General features: G+C 35.2%; 2 protein-coding genes across 13 annotated transcripts in view; one reads left to right on the top strand and one right to left on the bottom strand.

Moving 5' to 3' along the window:
- The window catches only part of LOC143905328 (glutamate receptor 1), a 124,782-nt gene that overhangs the window by 61,578 nt on the left and 42,206 nt on the right, over positions 1 to 20,998 (top strand). The window lies entirely within an intron of this gene.
- On the bottom strand, positions 2,650 to 11,427 carry LOC143904941 (acyl-CoA Delta-9 desaturase-like). Of its 3 annotated transcripts, none has more exons than XM_077419954.1 (8): positions 11,310 to 11,427; positions 10,394 to 10,490; positions 4,665 to 4,865; positions 4,451 to 4,581; positions 4,100 to 4,305; positions 3,811 to 3,993; positions 3,403 to 3,660; positions 2,650 to 3,324 (listed from the first exon to the last, which is right to left on the bottom strand). In XM_077419954.1, exons 3-7 carry the CDS (start codon positions 4,846 to 4,848, stop codon positions 3,405 to 3,407), a joined length of 960 nt encoding a protein of 319 aa, XP_077276080.1. In that variant the 5' UTR covers positions 4,849 to 4,865; positions 10,394 to 10,490; positions 11,310 to 11,427; the 3' UTR covers positions 2,650 to 3,324; positions 3,403 to 3,404. The 3 variants fall into 3 exon arrangements, with proteins under 3 accessions (XP_077276080.1, XP_077276078.1, XP_077276079.1); XM_077419952.1 differs by having other exon boundaries at positions 3,426 to 3,660; XM_077419953.1 differs by having other exon boundaries at positions 3,426 to 3,660; positions 10,394 to 10,487; positions 11,310 to 11,401.

Here is a 20,998-nt window from a genome sequence, read left to right as displayed (position 1 = left end):
CAACATGAGTGTATTGATTTCCGTGAGAAGAATGTTTAGGTGAATAATTAAGTGTTAATTAAGATTTCATATAATAATTTAAAAAATATATTTCAAAAAAGTGTTGAAATCAGAAAATTGTAAACAACTAAATGAAAAGCTAAATAAAAAAAGAAAATATTATAAATATTTTAAACAATTATACATTTTTAAACCCACCAATATAATATAGAAAAGATTATTAAATATATTTAATATTTAATTTAAATAAAAAAATATTAATAAAAAACTTGGTATTGGTAGACCAAATACGGCCGAAATTAACGAATAAATATGATAAGCATGTACGATACGTGTGTGTGTGATGTGTTTTATGTTTAGGTCTAAATTAAAAACATTATGTGTTTTCATTATCTTGATTGTCTTGCTATATATTCCAAAATCTAGCAGCGCCAAGTTTTTGTGTTAAATATTTTTTATTTCAATTAAATTACATGCATTTAAATATCTTCTATTATTTTGGTGGGTTTGAAAATGTATAATTTTTTAAAAAACATTTATCATATAATATTTTTTTTTATCCTCTATTTTCTCGAATATCTTTTCTTTTTCTGCCGAACGCAGCTATAGTGGGTTATCTAAGTGATAGAAAGAAATATAAAATAATTTTCCTCTTGACCTGACTTATCGGCCTGATTTACTTGCTGGGTCGATAATAACGCGCGCATGGTTCATTCATATATAGGTATATATTATAAATATGGTAAAGACGCTAAAAATATTCCCAATTTCTTTCGATGCAGCACCAGTGAGAAACTTTTGTTTGCTAGCATAGTGTCGAAAAATTGTAAATAACGTTTTATGAGAGAGCGATAATGATAACGTATCTTAATGTGTAAAATATTTACATTTCGGACTTTGCATCGCAATATCTCCGCTCGTAGGACACGTATAATTGATGAAAAATAAAAACACTTTTATTATATAATTCGAACCCAATAAACTATCGATTAAGCTTACTCAGAACTTGATCATAGTTCAGCCGTTATTGAAATCCAGTAATCTAAAGATTTCTGAGCTCGTCGGCTCGCGTATATAGATACACGGTCTATGTCTCGCTGCGCCTACACTTGCAAAATACACTATCATATATCTCTTATTCCGGATAGTACTATGTCCAAAATCAGGACATAAAATGTCTTAAAGACATTAAGACATCTTTTAAACATTATATCATAAGACGTCTTAAAGATGTTTTTAAGACTGTCCCGATTTTGGACATAAGATAGACACGCGTGCTGTGTCTGAGCTTGATTTCAATTGATAATGTCACAGTCAATAATGTAAATATCTGTATGTTTCAATAAATCTTACAAAAAAAAAAACAACTTTTAGACATCTATTCAGAAAGTCTTGAAGACGTTTTTAAGACGTCTTTTGTTAAAGTCTTAACCCTATAGGTTACTGCCCTTGAATCTGAAAGACCCGAACAAATATTTCCATCAGTTGGTATTCAGGTAATAGTGGTTTTTTCACAAAACCTCCACGGAAAGTTGAACATTTTCGTAAAGGTGTTGTGAAAAATATCATGTGCAGTGTGTGCACCACGGGTCGAACGCTTTTTCAGACTTGTGTGATTGCCGCCAGAGCCCGTCTGAAAAACGCAGCTTTCTCCCCTGGTGTAATATCTGTAATATACTATTTTTACTTTGCTGAGGGGAAGAAGATGGAGTTTTGACTCTCCTGAAGTAACAGCTGTAACGCCAATATATAGCGCCAAATTTTCTTCTAATTCTCAAAATTGAGAAGAATTCAGTAGAAATAAATATAGATTAATCTCCGATGGTTTTAATGTTAATTTTAATTCATTAAAAATAAGTTAATAATTACGATATAGGCGGAACATGCTGTTGCAATATATTATTGTAACATGATGTATTCATATTAATTCTCTTCAAAACCATTTGAAATCAAGGAAATGATGAAAAAAGCAGAATCTTATTATTATTCCATCCATACACAGGCACCATTGCCGGAAGCAGGAAGGCGAAGATAAATTTGAGTATCAAGTGGGTATCTGCGAAATATCATAAATTAATTGCGATATGCAGTTTTTTTTATATTACATCGTTACACATTATATCGTATGTCTTGCGAAAAAATCTACAAATAACACAATGTCAGAAATCGGGACACATGACGTCGAATCATTATGACGTCTTAATGACGTCGCATGATATGACGTCATATGTCCCGATTTCTGACATTGTGTTGTCTAAGTACGTAAAAAAAAAAGGTTTTCTAAAATAGTGCAGCAGAAAGATGTTGGAATAATAAATACACGTTTTCAAGATAAATCAAATAAGTGCGAATAAATTTTCTTTTGTTTTCTTTGTTTGCACCCGATGATCTCGCACCCACTCATAAAAGTTATTCTGGGAAAAAAAAGATAATTATAAAGAAAAATTTTTACAACACACGAAATGGTAATTATAAACGATTACCTATCGATTACCATGCCGGCTGAAGTGTAGCAAATGACAAGTATAATTTTAAGCGGCCACTTTGCCTTGTAAGATCAGTGGGTCCATAAACGATGAGCATCAGCGGTGACGCCTAATCCTCCCATTATATATTCATAATATATACTTAAAATAAAGAAAAATTAGCACAATTTAATAACATTTATTATGCTCATGAAAACGCATAAGAATAATTAACGTATATAGAGCTATCCATTTAGTCGTCCAACGATGGATGGTAAAACTGGTAAACCTAACTCGAACGGTTTAATAATAAGTGACATCGCATTTACAATTAATTATTGTACATACATACATACATATATACATACATATATATATATATATATATATATATATATATATATAAATCAATTTAATTTAAAACTATTATATTGTAACGCTTATTTCTAAACTAGCGTTCTTTATAATTGTATGCATTAATAATTGGATTATTATAAAGGTTCAGATTTAGCCTACTGTACCTAACATGTATATTAAATATATTAATGGATTCAGTTAATTATAATTATTTGTATCATAATTCGAATAAAAGTTGATATATTTTGGCAGGGCATATGTTCGTGATGTGCATCAATGCATCATGTGCATAAAAGTTGTAAATAAACAAGAGTAGTTAGGTGCGTTCCAGTTTGGTGCTCACAACACTCGAGAGCATTATTTGTCCTTGTTTAGCATTTGACAAAGTGCAGGCTTTGAAATAATTCTAAGAGCGTTGCGAGTTGCGAGCGTCAAGTGGAATATTTACTTTATAAAGATGTTTTATATATTCTGTTCACAGTAAGACAGATGGATGGGGGTCCTATGGTAAAAATTTTTATTGTAACTGTAACTAGTTATTTTTTCGGTGAAAAAAATTATAACTGTAATTTATATATACTTCTACAAAGTAACTTTGCCAACCCTGCGTTTGCCGCTTCGAAGAACACGTTTTCTTATTATGTCAGCAGATGCGGTCTTTAAGTCGTAAGCCAAATCTAAATAAGCGCAAAAGTCGATGAAAGCTGTGGTGATATTGAGCCCATAATTTCCAAGTTCTCCCGTTTTGTAATCCCAAGGAAAGGCGTGATGATAGTTATGCCAGCCTTCACCAAACGTTAAAATAGCAACTCCAGTATTGTCGGTGGAACTAAGTGATCTGCATAATAAAGTAAATATTTTTAAATGACAGCACAATATTACATATCAATATATAGACTATTATTATTTTATTGTAAACAAAATTCATTAATTTTAATAACTAAGATACATGTATATTTGATAAATCAGAAACGACACAGGTACGTACTTGTCGTATGGTTTCATACCCCACATGTGAGCCACGGAATTTACCGACCAAGTACCATTCAAATTTATGCAATATCTGCATATTACGAGGTGCCACGAACACCACAAACTCTCATTCCACGCCCACCATGGTACTAATGTTGGTATAATAAAACAGCAGAGTGCCACCAAATACGTGTACCACCTGAGGAAGAAAATGTTAATGCAAAAATAAAAACGATATGATTAACTAAAGTCATGTCTAATCGGCTAGGTCTCGTTTCCGCGAGAACGAGCTGTACCCATCGTACTTTTTTTGAAATACCACAATTGGATCTTGCTCGAGATCACTGCAATCGATTGTAGCACCTTTGCTCGCGACGTCAGGATGTTTACGAATCAGAAGCCACCCTACATGGGAAAAGAAGAATCCTCTGCGCGCGCTATACGGGTCTGCGTCAGTGTCGGTAAATTTATGGTGCACTCGGTGGTCCCTGACCCATTGATAAATACTATCCTGGAAAATGTAATGCAGAGAACGGTGATACAATTATGCCGAAAAAGTTCATTAAGAAAACAGAATGTACAGGGCTTGCATCTCTAGTTTATTCAGATATGTCGATCTTGTACAACTTTAGCAAGAGGAGAAAAGTTAAACTTACTTGAAAGGCGATGGTCTGAAAAATCATGAGAATAAATCTCATGGGCCATTTTGCCTCGTAAGATCGATGGGCCCATAATCTATGAGTGCCAGCGGTAACGCCTAGACCTGCGACGACGAGACTAGCAAAACCTATAAATGATAAATTACGGTTTGATGAAGTACAGAGTAATCTTATAGTATTGCGGAAAGAAACAATTAAATATTACACATACTCCATATCAAGGATTGATATTTAGCCTGGAAGAAAGCCATGTATAGCCCGTAAATGCCAGCAAGATGAATATATGTTAAATTAATGACACTTTTCCAAACGATTTTTCTTTCATAATCGGTTTTGTATGATTTTTTCGCCAATACCTCGTCACTCATAATTTTTCCGAATTTTGTTGCATACATTTCAGGTAAGTCCAATACTGTGTCGAATATACGTTAAAAAATATTTTTGTAAAGTGTAGTTTTTATCATAAGTTACGTAACGATATTCTGCAGTATTCTGCATTCTTATATCAGAAATGTGACTTCTTAAAGTTATAATCTTTTTTTATCGTACCACTTTATCGTCACCATATACTTTGCAGTAATTTATTATCTATCTTTTTCATTACACACTATCTTTTAAAAAGATAGTATAATAAAATCGATTACTCGCATAAATGTGTACAATATGAAAAATTGTATGTCAGAATACGTACCAATAGAAAATTTGGAAAGTCAGAACATCTTAAAGCCAGAAAATGCATATTTGTACAACTATAATTGCTAATATATATTGACTTGTGTTGAATAACTCACTCCGCGTATGAACGTCATTAGGGTGTATCAAGACGATACAGAGCGGTAGGGGAGACTGGGGCTCGTTGGCACAAGAGGCAAGTTGGCAATGCGTTCCGTTTATGTATTTATAGCGAAAAAAAACAATGGAAAAGTTATCACAAAATATTTCTTATGACATAGGTACTTTTCACAAAGTTTTATTTTAATCAGACAAGTATTACAATAGAAAAAGAGAAAAGTCTGATTCAAAAGGTGACAAGTAAATTTTCGAGCGTTTCAAAATATCGTATTAATGTTCTTCAGCTTGAGAAGTAAATCAAAGTGACGTATCATTAGTTAAAAAAAAAGTTTCTGTTACTATAAATGTTATTTTGACTAACAATAGTAATTTATTGTAATAAAACGACTGAAATAAAACGTATGTATAGGGATGGGGTATGTTGGCTCATATCAAAACACGCTTAGCTTGACTTGTCGTTGCCGTGCGCGTGAGACCTGTTTGAGCAGGTGATTTACTATCTACAATGCTGATAGAAGCTAAATATATATTTATATTAATATTTTTATGATAAAGAAAGCTACATCTAAAATAGTTCACAATTATTTTTTTGCAACAACGTTTTGATATTCGATTATTACAAAATAACTTTAAAAGATACAATCTTTATCAAGAAGTACGTATGTGTTACCCGTTTTGTGTTTCTATTACGTATTCATTAATTTAACGTGGACTTTTGTCGCATAGCCAACTTACCCTACTGTCGGGGAAAGTTGGCCACAATGCAGCATGTTTATATTTCATTTATTACAAAGAAAATCTACGGTATACAGGAGCGATCCTAGCATGAAAATGTAAAGAAAGGTTATCTCTATCATATTAGTACTGTTTAATCATGATAATTAGTTGTATAAAAACTCAAATGCCAAAATTGTAAAATTGGTGCCAACGAGCCCCGGTCTCCCCTACGGCGGGTTGCCCATTCGAGCAGGCGCGCATGGTTGTTCACAATTGCGTTGACTTCGGTGCATCACCTATAATCACTCGCATATCTTTTTTACAATAAAATAGACTTTGTAGCGCCCGAAGTTGCAATACAATTGTGACGGATTTCCGTAGCAGTAACGTTAAAACAGAAGTCGAGATGACAATACAGGTTATGAAATAAATTTTATTAAGAAAACGAAAGATATTTTATCTCTTACGAAAAAAGCTCGTACCACAGTCCATCATAATCATTATATATTATAATTTTATTACTTAAATTATTTTTGCATACAATGTTTATGCACAGGACAAAAGTCAGCAATTAGTATATGTGTGCAAATTTAAATTATAAGTCATATATATTGTCACGTCTTTTTCACTCCCGGAGCGGTTCGGGCCGTGTGACGGATCAAAAGGGGAAGGAGAGAAGGATGATAGGCCTCTCCGGCAGTTCTCTCGCACCCCCGACACTCCACTAACCGAATTTTATTGTTGGGCGCCAGACGCGTAAATTTGCGTCCGCGAAATCGCGAGAAACTAAAGAGAGAGACGCAAGGCGAAATAAGTCGGAGTGCGAGGAATCGGCTAGCTCGACCTAATAGCAGAACGCGCCCTCAAGAATGCATCCTTACAAGAGACACACAACTCAAATGTTGCTCCCCCAAGATTTGCTCCGTCGAGAAAGATTTTGTGATTGGGTCTCAGAACAGGTAAATTATATAGTTTAATAATGCATTAGCTATATTTTAAGCTTTCATACGAAATCGTGGCAAATAACTTTCATTTATCGAATATTTCTCGTTGACGCGTTTTTTATATCGTGGCTAATCATATCACCGTTTCTTCTAAAGTCTGCGCGATAAAATATCAACCTAAGTAATAAACAAAAAATTAATAATAATTTTTAACAAATTGCAAAAAAGGCATAAAAAACATGAAAAAAAATATACAGATACATTATTGTACCTTTATATCATACAGATTGACGATATTGATGATATTGAGAATGACTACTTTTTGCGGAATATATTATGGACAGACGAGAGCACTTTCCGCAGTGATGGCATGATTAATCGCCATAATGAACACCATTACGCGGTAGAGAACCCCCACTGTATAAAAGAAACGCACGTCCAGGGAAGATTTCACGTCAACGTTTGGATGGCGGGCATTGTGGACGATACGATTATCGGACCGTACTTTTTTCCTGAAAATGTCAATTGGCCTAGTTTACACCGTGCGTTTAGGCCGCGACCTATACCTTATATTCAACCTAAACACGATAGGTCGCGACGATGTAAACGGTTGCGACCTCGCTTGGGTCAGGTCTCTTTTTCGCGTGCCCTGACCTAAATTAAGTCACACGACGTAACGCGTGTAAACACAGGTGACCTAAAGACCGCCTAAAGTGCAGAGTGTACCAATAGATACTGGATACTGAATTTTTATCTATATTTGACCAAAAGTATCATAGGTCTACATGGTGTAAACGTTTTGTTTAGCAGCCTATTTTAGGTCAAGGCATAGGTCAGGTCGCGATCAGGTCGCACGGTGTAAAATAATGTCACGGCAGAAGTATATTCCGAGTTTCTGGAGAAAACACTGCCCGGTTTGTTGAAAGATGTTCCATTACACATCCGCCCAAACATCATCTTCCAACAAGACGGCCATCCGGCCCATACTTTCGTTCTCGCCCGTACGATTTTGAATCGTCGATTTACGAACAAGTTGGATAGGCATTCACAGTGATCTGCACGAGTGGCCACCGCGATCACCTGATCTCACGCCTCTGGACTTTTTTGCATGGGGTTTTATACGCGATCAGGTATATAAGACACTACCCACGAATCGCAACGAATTAATAGAAAGAATACGGGTAGCAAGTCGCGATATTACACCCGTCACACTAAGTAGAGTGCGACAAAATTTTATGCGGAGAGTCGCATTGTGTTTGGAGAACAATGGTGGACATGTAGAACATATGTCTTGTAAAATAAATACATATTGTAAATACGTTTGTTTAATTGCGTTAGGTGTGATTCGCGTTACGACACCTAGATTATCCGCACGCGATATTGGTTGCGCCGAGATATTATTCGCGTTGGTGTGATTGCGCTCCAAAGTTACCTGCGTGCAAGCCTTTGCGTTAGAATTATATTTGCGTCGGAATGTGTGTGTGTTGTTTGTGCCGACATATTATTCGCGTTAAAATATTGATCGTGCCGATTGATTTCTCGAGTCGGGGTGTCATTCGCGTTATTCACACCGACTGATTATTCTCGTTAGGATATTATTTGCGTTAGGATATTATTTGCATTAGGATATTACTTGCGTTGACCTAATATTGCGTCCCGTTGTTACTCGCGGTAATTCCGTACCTTTCCCCGCGTTAGTTTTAGAATTTCGTGTTGTGCCAAGCGCCTCAGCGCCTTATTCTTCGCGTCAGGATACCCTTGGCGATATTGCGTTCGACCATTATTACGTTGGGATGTCACTTGGGTTACGTTCCCTATCTGCGTTAGATTAAGACAATTTGGCGACAGAATCCTTGCGCCGCTTGGGACCTTGAGTTCACGCGCTCCGAGCGTGACGCACGATAATTTCGCGTTTACTCCAGTTATGTCGCATTCGGTCGTATAACTTCTGTAGATATTCTATATTATTTGTTAGTTTTTAATACTCTACTATTATTGTCTGCGTGACTGCTATGATTTCGAAGTATTTGTGAGTTTAGTTTTCTACCAGTATTATCTTGCTCATCAACGACGCCTTCCGCGCGTTTATTAAATTAACGTAATTCTCCGCTTATTTCTGGCGTCCGCGTTGCTGCCATTCTTATTGTTCAAAACTTGACGCCCGTGTTATCAGCTATCTATTTGCTTTTTCTGATTAATAAAAGCCGAAATGGCCGCATTGTTTTCCGAAAGTTATTCTACAATAAATGTTCCTTTTTATTTGTTAGCTGACTGAGTTAATGATTTGCGTGTCATCCCGCCGAACATCGCGATGCCCTTAATCAACCCCGCCACCCTCAGAAAAGATTTCTAGAGTTACAATGCTATTACTCTTAAATCTATCATAAAATAGGATCGAAATAGGGCCAATTATATTTAGTATTGAAACAACAATATTTTAATCTTAATGAATGAATGCACAAAAATGCATAGGTAACTTTGATAAGCCATAACTCGGCGAAAAAAAATCGTACGGACTTATTTTTTTTTTTAATTTGCAGGGAAAAGTCTATATTTTACGATGGTTGCTATATGATAGTTACGAACATTCTACTCCGTAGAATGTGTCAAAGTATGCAATTTTTCAGAGAAAAAACACGTCCTTACTTTTGGGAGACCGGCGGGAGGGGGGGGAGGCTAAATTCAAAATCGAACAATGGTTCCTTAAAGTACAGACTTCACCCTTTAAAATGAAAAAAAAGATATGACAATTTCAGATATGACAATTTTTCGCGGAGTTGTGCTTATTTGAAGTTGGGCAAATTTTTAACAAAAATCTTTGTTGCGATAATTTTGTTGTCTATTGTATGATTATGATGGACTATGGTACGAGCTTTTTTCGTAAGAGAGAAAATGTCTTTTGTTTCCTTAATAAAATTTATTTTATAACCTGTATTGTCTTCTCGACTTCTGTTTTAACGTTACTGCTACGAAAATCCGTCACAATTGTATTGCAACTTCGGGCGCTACAAAGTCTATTTTATTGTAAAAAAGATATGCGAGTGATTATAGATGATGCACCGAAGTCAACGCAATTGTGAACGACCATGCGCGCCTGCTCGAATGGGCAACCCGCCGTACCGCTCTGATGTATCGTCTTGATACACCCAAATAATATAGAATATAATTGTTAATAATATTATTAATTATTTATGATATAAGTAAGCAAATTACAGCATTATCGTTTACGTACCGGTTGTTGTACCGACATACAAGTGAGCATGACGGGTTGCCCATTCGTGCAAGTGCGCAGGTCGTTCACAGCTGCGTAGGCTTTGGCATATTATAATCACTCACATATAATGCGCGAAAGCCTACGCAGCTGTGAAATACCATATACAACCCGTCATACTGGCCTGTATGTCGTTGCAACACTGTACATTTCATTTAAAACTTGACACAAAATATTACAAAACAATATATATTTATTAAGCGAAAATAAAATTACCTTTTATGATCAGAATATTATTAACATTTAATGTCTACATGTACAATCAAACTTTTGGTCGTCTTATCCGGGAAAATATCTGAAGGTCCAAGTTCTTCTAAAATAAAAAGAATTAAATATAATAAATATCAAATCTGATAATATAATATAGATATGATATGAATGCAACTACTTATTTTTAATATTATAATTTAATTTGTTTAAGTCACACATAACTTTCAGTTGATTTCGATATAATTATTTCGTATTTCGTTGTGTAATGTTTAGGAATCATGAAGCATAAAGTAAATATTATTGATTTTCAATAAAATTATGTAATTTTAATTTTATTAATTTGCGTAGTTTTTTACACGTTTCTCACATATGCCACACGACATTGTTTCTACGATAAGATTATTAACATTTAGTAAGTTCGTATCTCTAAGGATATTTCGAAAACAAAAGTAAAAGTAAAGTTGTAATTTGATGACCAAGTGAAGTCTGGAACATGGTTGTACGATAAATCAAATTTTATAATACAAATAATTATAATGTAGTTCAGTACGGATATATACCCTTCTCAGACTGATTTCTGAGGCGAAAAAGGCATTTAATTCCCATTAGTGTAGTTCATCAAAACCACCATAAAGATTCCACAATCAGTAGAGATCGAAACCGATTTTGGAAATCACATTTCACAATATAATTATTTGTTATTTGTATTATAAAATTTTATTTTTCGCACGCGTACGATTGTACCTCAGACTCGCACTGGCCACCAAATTGTAACTATAGTTATATATTAAAGTGTCAAACAGATCAATTTTGGTTTAATTATATCAAAAACTAGAGAGATCTTCTGCGCGTATATTTTCGAAACAACATATTTGCATTTTCGTATAAATGCGTATTACACTTATAATAATTGTTTACCTACTTTATATTTAGAATGTTGTTATATGCGCGAGCGCGGAAAGAATTTCTATTTTGTGCGCGCTCAAAAGAAATTCTGACACCTTCTTAGCTACGACACTTACAAGCGAATGCGGAGCAGCGCGCGGAGGACCGGAGCTTTATCAGCTTGCACTCCGAATCCCCGTTCGCGCTCCGAAAATTGCGCGGAGGTAATCGTCGTAAAACAGGTTAGTTTTGCCCTACTGATGACCAGTCATTGCGATAGTAATCCTGCTCAGTACGAGAGAAACCGCATCAGGTTCGGACATTTGGTTCGCGCACTCGGTCGAGCGGCCGGTGGTGCGAAGCTACCATCCGTGGGATTATGCCTGAACGCCTCTAAGGCCGTATAATCCTTTCTAGTCAAAGCTGGCAATGATATCTCTAGGAGTCTCGTGATAGAATTTCTTTAAACACCGGTAGTTTTGCCTCAATTTGAGAGTCCATTTTCGAGATATTAACGAAAAATGCGCGACGCGTGTATGCGTTTTTGTTGCGTCGCAAAACTACCGGTGTTTAAAAAATTCTATCTCTGCTCCATTTGATTGTACAGACTTGAATAAAAAACGAAATTGTGCGGAATTTTGTAAGCTATAATTTTTATATCTACATGAATTTCCGTAAAGTTGATATTTTCTGAGTTATTTGCGAAAAACTGATTTTTGGGACCTTTTAGACCCTCTCCTCCCCGCAACGTAGCGTCTACACGTGGGGACTTTTAATATGTTGAATAGTACTCTAAAATAAGCCTGTTTACAAAGTTTTAGCCCAGTCAGTATTATTTTCTCAAGATCGACAAATTTCGAGTCATTTTACTGGGCTAAAATATTAGAATCCTATTAAAAATTAAAATTTAGTTATTATATGTATGTATGTATGTAGATTTATTGTGTATCCCCGTAGGGTTTACAAGGCGTTTTTTATGAGGAACGTACCCAACCTCTTACAAATCACTCCCTTACGCGCCTGGCCATATGCGACCTTACATTTCATTTATTTCCCCTCCCTTCGTCTATCAATTATCCCTCTTCTTCCGCCTTTTTTGCTTTAGCCATTTCTCCTCTTCCCTCCCTTTCTGCCGCTGCTCTTTCTCTTTCCTTCCTTCTCTCTCTCTCCTCCCGCTCGCCGCCTTCCCTCCTTCCTATTATGTCTTCGCTCTGAAACAAAAACCCACTTCCTTTTCCCTCCCCTCCTCTTTACTCCAGCCATCTCCCTCCGCCTTCCTTGCTTCTGTCATTTCTCCGCTTCCCTCCCTTCTGCCACTGCTCTCCTCCCCTCTCTCCTTCCTCTCCCTCCTCCCGCTCGCCGCCTTCCCCCCCTGTTCCGTCCCCGCTCCTCCCACCTTCCTCTTGCTCTCCTTTCTTCCTATGGCCCTCGTCCTTGTCCGTATCCATACTCTCGCCTCCACCGCTTTATCCTCGTCCATCATCCATCCTCCTCCGTCATCTCCTTTCTTGCCACTCCCCTGTTACTCCTCTTCGTCCTTGCTGGTTCCTTTTCCCTCCCTCTCCACCCGTTGCTCTCATCTGTCTCTCTTTCCTCCTCCTCATCCTGCTCCTCGCTTTCCTCGCACCGCCAGCGCCCCTCCTCTAGTCTCTCCAACCTCACTCCAATCTCCTTTAATTTCTTCCTGATGCCTTTTCCTTCCCGTCTTATTTCTTCCCTGATTTCCTGCCCTATCTTCCTGACTTCTTTCCTGCTCTCCTCCACCCACTCTGTCTCCTCCGACCTTGCCCATCCCTGCCATCTTCTCTATTCCTATCCAGTCTTCCTTCCGCTCCTCCACGGTTTTTCTCCTTCGCATCTCCCTTACACCTTTTCCTTTCACCTTCCGTATACCTTCCTCCTTTACACTTCACCTCTGCCAGTGCGTCCAACTTTGTTGCTTCCCTACCTCTCCTCTCAGTCCTGCCATCCCAGCTGCCTTCCAGCGCCGCCGTCACACTTTCTTCTATTTGCTGCGCCCTCTATCCTCTCCGCTTTCTCCACACACCTCTCGCTCATTGCCGTCCCGCGCTGCCGCATCTATTTAATCCGTTTGGCTTCCGACACCCAGCGCCCGTCTCGGTCTCGCCATCTACATTTGCTTCAGCCGCGCCGCCTTTGGGCCGCTCTCCGTGACTCACGACCTACGACAGCGCGCGCCTTCCGCCGTTCTTTCACCTCTCACGTCCCTGACCCTTCCTCTACCTTCTCCAAATCCTAACCTCCAAATCTTGCTTTGAGGTTTTCGGTCTCCATTCTCCAGCCACACCCTCCTCGGAGTCTCCTCCACTTCCTCGTCCTCCTCCGTACCACCTCCACCACCTCCACCACACTACTCCATCCCCCCGACCTTCTTTCTGCCGAAAAACACCTCCTAACTCGCCCTCTTAACTTCGGGCCAACCGCCCGCTCCGCTCGCCCAAGCCGATCCTCTCGTTATTATATGTGTAAAGGATGTTATTTAATAATTTTTCTATGCGTTTATTGAAACAAACAAATTTATTTTTAATTGTAATACTGTAAAAACGTAATATTAGTCGTTTATGCCTCTTAATACTTAAAATAACTGCTATATTTTCCAAACTTTTTTTGTTAATAACTTTTAATGAATAAAGAGCGACGGTTAAAACCTTCCGAAGGTCACTCAGGAAGGTGACTTGGACAACATATGTCAAAGTCAAGGTCATCGGACGGTGGTCCCTATTACTGCATAATTACCTAAGTTTATACGCCATTAATAGGGTTTAATAACATCTGTAGTTATAACTACCGACATCGTATAAACGTTATTAGATAAATACCATTTTATAACTCCAGTTATTACAAACAATTCAAAAGATCATAATCTTTTCATATTATGTATTTTCCCATTGCTCAGATAAAATCGAAAATTGTTTTTTTTTTCCAGTCGAATAGACTTATCAGAGATATTACTTAAAAAAGAAACGCGTTAGCAGAAGTACCTTCATAATAAAAAGGGTGACGTACAGAGCTATTGTTATTTGTAATTATAATATAAATATATTGATAGCTTATATAAAAAGAAAAATAAAACACAGAATTTTGATCAAAAATTCAATAAAAATAGGGGTGTGTTCAGAAATTACGTCTAGGCACACCTAGGTAACTCTAATGCTATAGTGTACGTGTAGTAAACAATAGCTTATAGTTACTTAGGTTGAATTTCTAAACGCAGCCTAGATAGTAATTAGGAAGAGCGCTTCTCGCAAGTTCCGGCGGACATGTGACAGTCTTATGCTTGAGCAGCTCACTCGTCACTTGTAGGGCTCATCGACCGAGCGGAGAAGCAAGAAAACAGAAGTAGACATCTAGCTCTCGAAAATTGCCTCAAAATTGCAAGTAATTCCGAAGACATTTAAATTTTAAATATTTCGAGTCTCGTAGAGCGGCATTCTCTCTAGACCGAAATTTCAATAGAATAGAAAAGGTTAATGTGGCAATAAAAATCGACGCGCGGATGTATGTGCGTATAAATTAATTAATTATTCTTTTTCAAAAAGTCTATACGTTTCCGGAGCGGTGTGACAATTAAATTATCTTACGATCTCCGTTTTACTGAAGATGATTGCTTCGAGTCCTTCGAGACTGGTGTAAGTCGGAATAGAGTTACTAAATTTAAATGTCTGAAATAAAGGACGCCAAAAAATTTTGACGAGCAAAAAGAATTGGACATAGCAGGGGCATATTAACGAAGTTAATCTAATACGTTCCAATCATAAGATGCATATAGGGGGAGTCCGAGAGATTTGACAATACGGGACAATTGAACTATTTAAAATATCTCGTTCGGATTTCGAGCCAAGCGCGCAATTGTTAGGTTGCGACATACGGATCATCGGTCGCTATATATTATGTCACATGACAACATGACGCTCGGTAGTGCGCTTCGACTGTGAGTGAGACAAACGTGTTTTAACGTGTTCGTTAAAACATTAGACATGTTATTTTAATGTCTAAATTTGTGAATTCTTAATATAAACTGTGGTCTAAATATATGCTTTTATTATTTTTTCCATAAGTTTATAGGATATGGTCAAATCTACTTATATGGTCAAATCTATCTATATGAATCATGTCTCCTATTCTTTGGGGAAAGGTAAACCAAATCTCGGTGTGTGTGTGTGTGTGTTTTTTTTTTTTTTTTTTTTTTTTTTTTTTTAATAACACTTACATTTATAAACTTATTAAAATTACAAAATCCGCAAATTGTAGCCATATAAAGGCTTTACTCTGACATGAATAAAAAATATACATCATTTACAATAAATTTTATGGACTTTAAGTAAAACGTGGTTCAACTCTCCCGGACTCCCTCTACATATTTTGAATATATATTTATTAATACTTATATACTCAAAATATGTATATGCACCTTATGATTTAAAAGTTTAAAAGACAATTGCAGTGGCTCTTGAATAGCACCAGTTAATTAGGACACTTTGATTTTTTTTATAGGATTTTTTATTTTTTAAACAGATTTTGATTGCATATTATTTCTAATAGTACGATAAATATTACTTGTTTCCAAAAAAATTTATTTGTAGCCATCAAAACTACCGGTGTTTAAAAAAATTCTATCTCTGCTCCATTTGGTCGTACAGACTTGAATAAAAAACGAAATTGTGCGGAATTTTGTAAGCTACAATTTTTATATCTACATGAATTTCCGTAAAGTTGATATTTTCCGAGTTATTAGCGAAAAACTGACTTTTGGGGCCTTATGGATTCTCTCCTCCCCGCAGCGTAGCGTCTACACGTGGGACTTTTAATATGTTGAATAGTACCCTAAAACAAGCCTGTTTACAAAGTTTCAGCCCAGTCAGTATTATTTCCTCAAGATCGACAATTTTTGAGTCATTTTACTGGGCAGTAGAAAAAGACCGGTTACGACATGTTTAATCCAAGGAAACATTTATGCGTTTGATTTGAAATTATACAAGCATTTAGTTATGATTCAAATTACGAATATCAATTTCATCCGAGTGTAATAATTGGGAAAATGGATGCAATATATGTGATCATTGTCAAGTAAAAAAGTTTAAAACTTAAACACCTAGAATGTGTTATTCATGCAGAAAAGTTAAACTATACCGTCTTTAAATCAACCACCCGACACACTCCTTATGTTTGTCCACAATAAGGATATTGAAACACAAATGAAGTCGTTTCAAGAAAAACGACTCCCGGGCGAAGCCCGGGTAACCAGCTAGTTATAATATACGCAAAAATTTTTAAGAAGATTTTTAAGACTTATTTTTCATAACGTTGATTACGCTCAGTGAATGATTTTAATTGAAAAACGCTGATCTAATTTGAATGAGAATTTAAATATGTAAATTAAGACAATTATTATTATTTTATGATTCCGTTATTGTTAAATACATTTATTTGGAAAATTTATTTATATATTTATTTGCACTCTCTTATTTAGACCAGGGATGAAAGTTTTCATGATAATCGAGTAACACCATCAAAAGAATAATTAGAGATAATTTCCAATATTACCTATCATTTGGTCATAAATATAAATGTTTTGTCTATATTGCAATAATAATTATTAATATTTATTCGGATATTTCGTTTGAATTATGTATCTATATGGTGTACTATATTGAATAATCTTACACAACTATATTTTTATGTTCCAAAAAATTCAACAATATCAACAGCGTTTATTTATGTTTAAACTCACTTAACAGATGTAAAAAATAATTGCATTAGAAATAGAATTATTCAGTGTCAAATTAATTATCTTTAGTAATTTAAATTTAATGATTTTATTAATACCTTTCGCAATACGAAAAGATACAATAGGTTAACAAAGCATTAACTTTCATTGTTTTGGATTTGACTAATTTGAGAATCAAAGATTTTATTTTAAAAGAATTTTTATGCATTAATAGCTGCTCGAGAAAAATTTAAGAAACTTTGGAAATCTCTTTGTTAGATTCGTCTCTATACAAAAACGTAAAAATACTTTGAACGAGGATATTTACTCCATAATGTAGTCTTCCAATTTTCCGTGTAGTTGAAAGTCAATAAACCATAAATGCCAATAGTGTGGTATAAAAAGAATAGCAGAGCTATGGGCCATATTACATCAGTTTCAAAATTGAAAACACCTGATCTTTTTATTTCGGATTTTTTATAGCTGTCATCATTCCCGTTCACTCCCGCCAAGTTCATATCGTCGAGAGCTTCCTCCTTATTCTCTTTGATAATAGAAGTAATTGTATTGCATTCCATTTTGTTGAATGTTGATGATTGTAAATAAATTTTTCTGAAAACAAGTGATATCGTTATAGCCACAGAAACAAAGCAATTTCTATCGTACTGTTAGAAATAATACAATCAAAATCGCTGTTTCACAAAACAAAGTTAATTAATTAGTGTTTTATTCAAGAGCCAGTGCGATTGTTTTTTGAACTTTTAGGCAACGTGCGAGTGATAAAATTTATTATATATTGTTACACCATATTTGATTTGTTTAATTTTAAGTGCAATTTATAATTCTGCATAAATTAAGTGCGTATTCTAACGTGGAATAAGTTTCTGGAATATATTTCTTAAATTGTATTTTTATTAATTTATATTAATAAATATATGCGGTGTTTATATGACACACATGGGATTAAAAGTGCGTGAATTTGAACGCATAATGGAACATACTCGGTGCTTTTGGTTTAAACACTCATGCATTATAAATTGTTGGTTATTTTATATTTTATGTCAAATTATAAAATATTGTAGTGGAAATAACGAGAAGAGAAAGAATGATTTGAGGAAGACAACGAACGAACATATGTTTTGATGAGCTAGACTCAATCGAACCGAATATAATATAGCTTTCCCCAAGACAGGTGTAGCGTGACAAATGCGGACCCGAAAATAAACAGTCGTTTTACTAGTCGAAGACTAGTCAAGAAGAATTCGATCTGAGCATTTTGCTTTTGTGATTATATATTCCGATTTTTACTTCTGTTAAATACACATATACATTACCGCTCAAAAGTATTTGCCACCTCGGAAAAAATAGAAAAAATTCTAGTTTTTGTTCCCACACTTATTTAAAAAATATTCACATAATTTTTATCATTAGAACTTTTCGGAAAATGTTGGAATACGTCCAAATCTACAAGATAATTATCATAAAATTCACAGAACTGTCGAAAATTGGCCAGCGCCTCACCTAGAAACCCGTAAATGCGGTTTTCTTGAAAATTTTTATATGTTAAATATGGTTTTTATTTTTAAAATAATTGCATTACTGGGAAGTGATTAAAATTTTTTGCAAAACTATGTGGAAAAGTCAAAAAATACGATCCGGTCGGAACTGTTATCTTTCTTAGACAGATGTTACAGTTTGGGCACTGGATTTTCATAAATCGATTTTTTGCTTCTAATTGCTAAAACTATTAATATATTTGATATAGAACTGTAGAACTATTGTAAAACAAACTAGAACTCCAAAGAAATAATTGATTTTCATGATTTGGTGCGCTGCGTGAACTTAGCGCACCATACTTTCAAATTCGATTTTTTTGTATTTAATTATCGGAACTATTTAAAATGCTTATATAGAACTCTAGAACTATTCAAAAGAAAGTCAGAACTTTAAAAAAACTTTGAGATTTTTAGGTATGGTGTGCCAAGTTCACAGGACCGTAAAATGTCGCGCGACCGTCGTTTCACAATTTTCAGTAATTAACGCGATCGTGATTAACCGAGTTTTGCGCGAGCGCACGTATGCGTATGATTCTTACGGGTAAAAAAATCGGTTTCCAGAAAATTGGTAACGAAAAACTATACACTCTGTAGCACTCCCCGGAAAATTCTACCTCTATTTCATATACTTGTGGTAAAAATTCGGTCCAATAGTTTTCAAGTTAATAACGTTCAAACACACACCACTCGCAAGAATTTTATATTATAGTATAGAAAGTACGACGAAGCAGACGTAATATATAAACATAACGAGGACATGACGAGGCAAATATGGAGGGGCAAAAACCACAGTGGTGAAAGTAAAATTTTTAAAAATATTGTCTCGTGTGCACAGATGCAATCTGTACAATATATAAATTGCATCTGTGCACACAAAAAAATTTTTTTTAAATTTTGACTTACACCACTGTGGTTTTTACCCCTCCATATGTACATACATTGTACTTTCTGACTTCGCATTGATTCGATGTAGTGTTAACTGATTGACAATAAAAATCTTACAGAAATATTCGTAATTGCTCAATTAACTTGATTAATTATATATTTTTTGTAAAAATAGTTGTAATGAAAGAAAACCGAAGATGACAGACAAAGGATATCAACCATCAACTATTCGACATTGACTATTTATAAACACCGAATTGACGTCAATTCAACTAGTTATTTCTGCGTAGTTTCTTACGTGTTTCTCGCATATTCCGAACATAATTCGATACACAGCTTTAAGTATTAAGTTATTTATAACATTGCTTCTACGAGATTATTAACATTTATTAAGTTCGTATCTCTAAGGATATTTTGAAAACAAAAGTAAAAGTAAAAATTATAATTTGATGGCCAGTGAAGTCTGGAACACGGTTATACGACAAATCAAATTTTATAATACAAATAATTAGGATAGTGTAGTTCAGTACGGATTTATGCCCTTTTTAAATCGATTTCTGAAAGGGCGAAAAGGACATTTAATTCCGAGCACTGGGGTAGTTGGAAATCGCATTTCACAATATAGTTATTTGTATTATAAAATTTTATTTTTGCACGTATAATCGTACCTCAGACTCATACTGACCATCAAATTGTAACTATATTATGTTAAAGTGTCAAAGAAATAAATTTTCTTCATACCTTGGTCGAAAGTACGTACTTTCGTCCCTAATAACAGGGACGAAAGTTTAACATTTACTCCCTGTGAGAAGCACACGCGCGCCCTCTATAACCTTAAACCTTAACGCCCTTTAATCTTAAAAATAGTCATCAATATTGTTCTGTCTCGTCAGTTAATTTAATATTATAATATTATTAAAGTCAATTCAATAATCTAGCACACAAAAATGAACAATATGTCATCTGATGAATCCGTAGACGAGGAAGAAGTTATACGAAGTTTTCTTAATAATTGTGATCATTCAAGTAAAAATGAAAACGATAAAAAAAAGCAATAAGAGTTTTTAGCTTATAATATGTTTTTTTTATAAATTTTATTATAGTTAATATAATTTGTTAAACTAATAAAAATAAATACATTTTTGATAGAATGGAATTAATTTATTTTTACAAAATATGACAAGACTTGACTCTTCGAATGTATTTGATGCCTGCCCCCACGACCAGCAGCACTCGCTTCGCTCGTGCCGCAAATGTCGGGGGCAGGCATCAAAAACATGCTTATTAACATTTAAAATTAAAAAAAGTAAAATTAATAACGTACTTTCGACCGGCTATGAAGAAAAATCGTATACACTACGCGGGCCAAAAGTTGAAATCTCGGTCCTGCTCGGCTTCGCCTTGGGGCATCATGACGAGCAGGACCGAGATTTCAACTTTTGGCCCGCGTAGTGTATACGATTTTTCTTCATAGCCGGTCGAAAGTACGTTATTAATTTTACTTTTTTTAATTTTAAATGTTAATAAGCATGTTTTTGATGCCTGCCCCCGACATTT

The sequence above is a fragment of the Temnothorax americanus genome, unplaced genomic scaffold (assembly GCF_048541705.1).
Source record: "Temnothorax americanus isolate GAGA-0224 unplaced genomic scaffold, ASM4854170v1 Scaffold6, whole genome shotgun sequence".
Taxonomy (NCBI): domain Eukaryota; kingdom Metazoa; phylum Arthropoda; class Insecta; order Hymenoptera; family Formicidae; genus Temnothorax; species Temnothorax americanus.
Note: the sequence above shows the minus strand (reverse complement) of the source record. Positions and strands in the feature narration are given on the sequence as shown.

Bases quoted from the DNA above. Each gene is read 5' to 3' on its own strand.
- LOC143904941 (XM_077419952.1), bottom strand. From the start codon at position 4,848: ATGTATGCAACAAAATTCGGAAAAATTATGAGTGACGAGGTATTGGCG. The intron at 3,661-3,810 runs GTACGTACCTGT...TTTATTATGCAG, and splicing joins GGTATGAAACCATACGACAA to ATCACTTAGTTCCACCGACA. The intron at 3,325-3,425 runs GTTGGCAAAGTT...TTTTTACCATAG, and splicing joins TTCGAAGCGGCAAACGCAGG to GACCCCCATCCATCTGTCTT.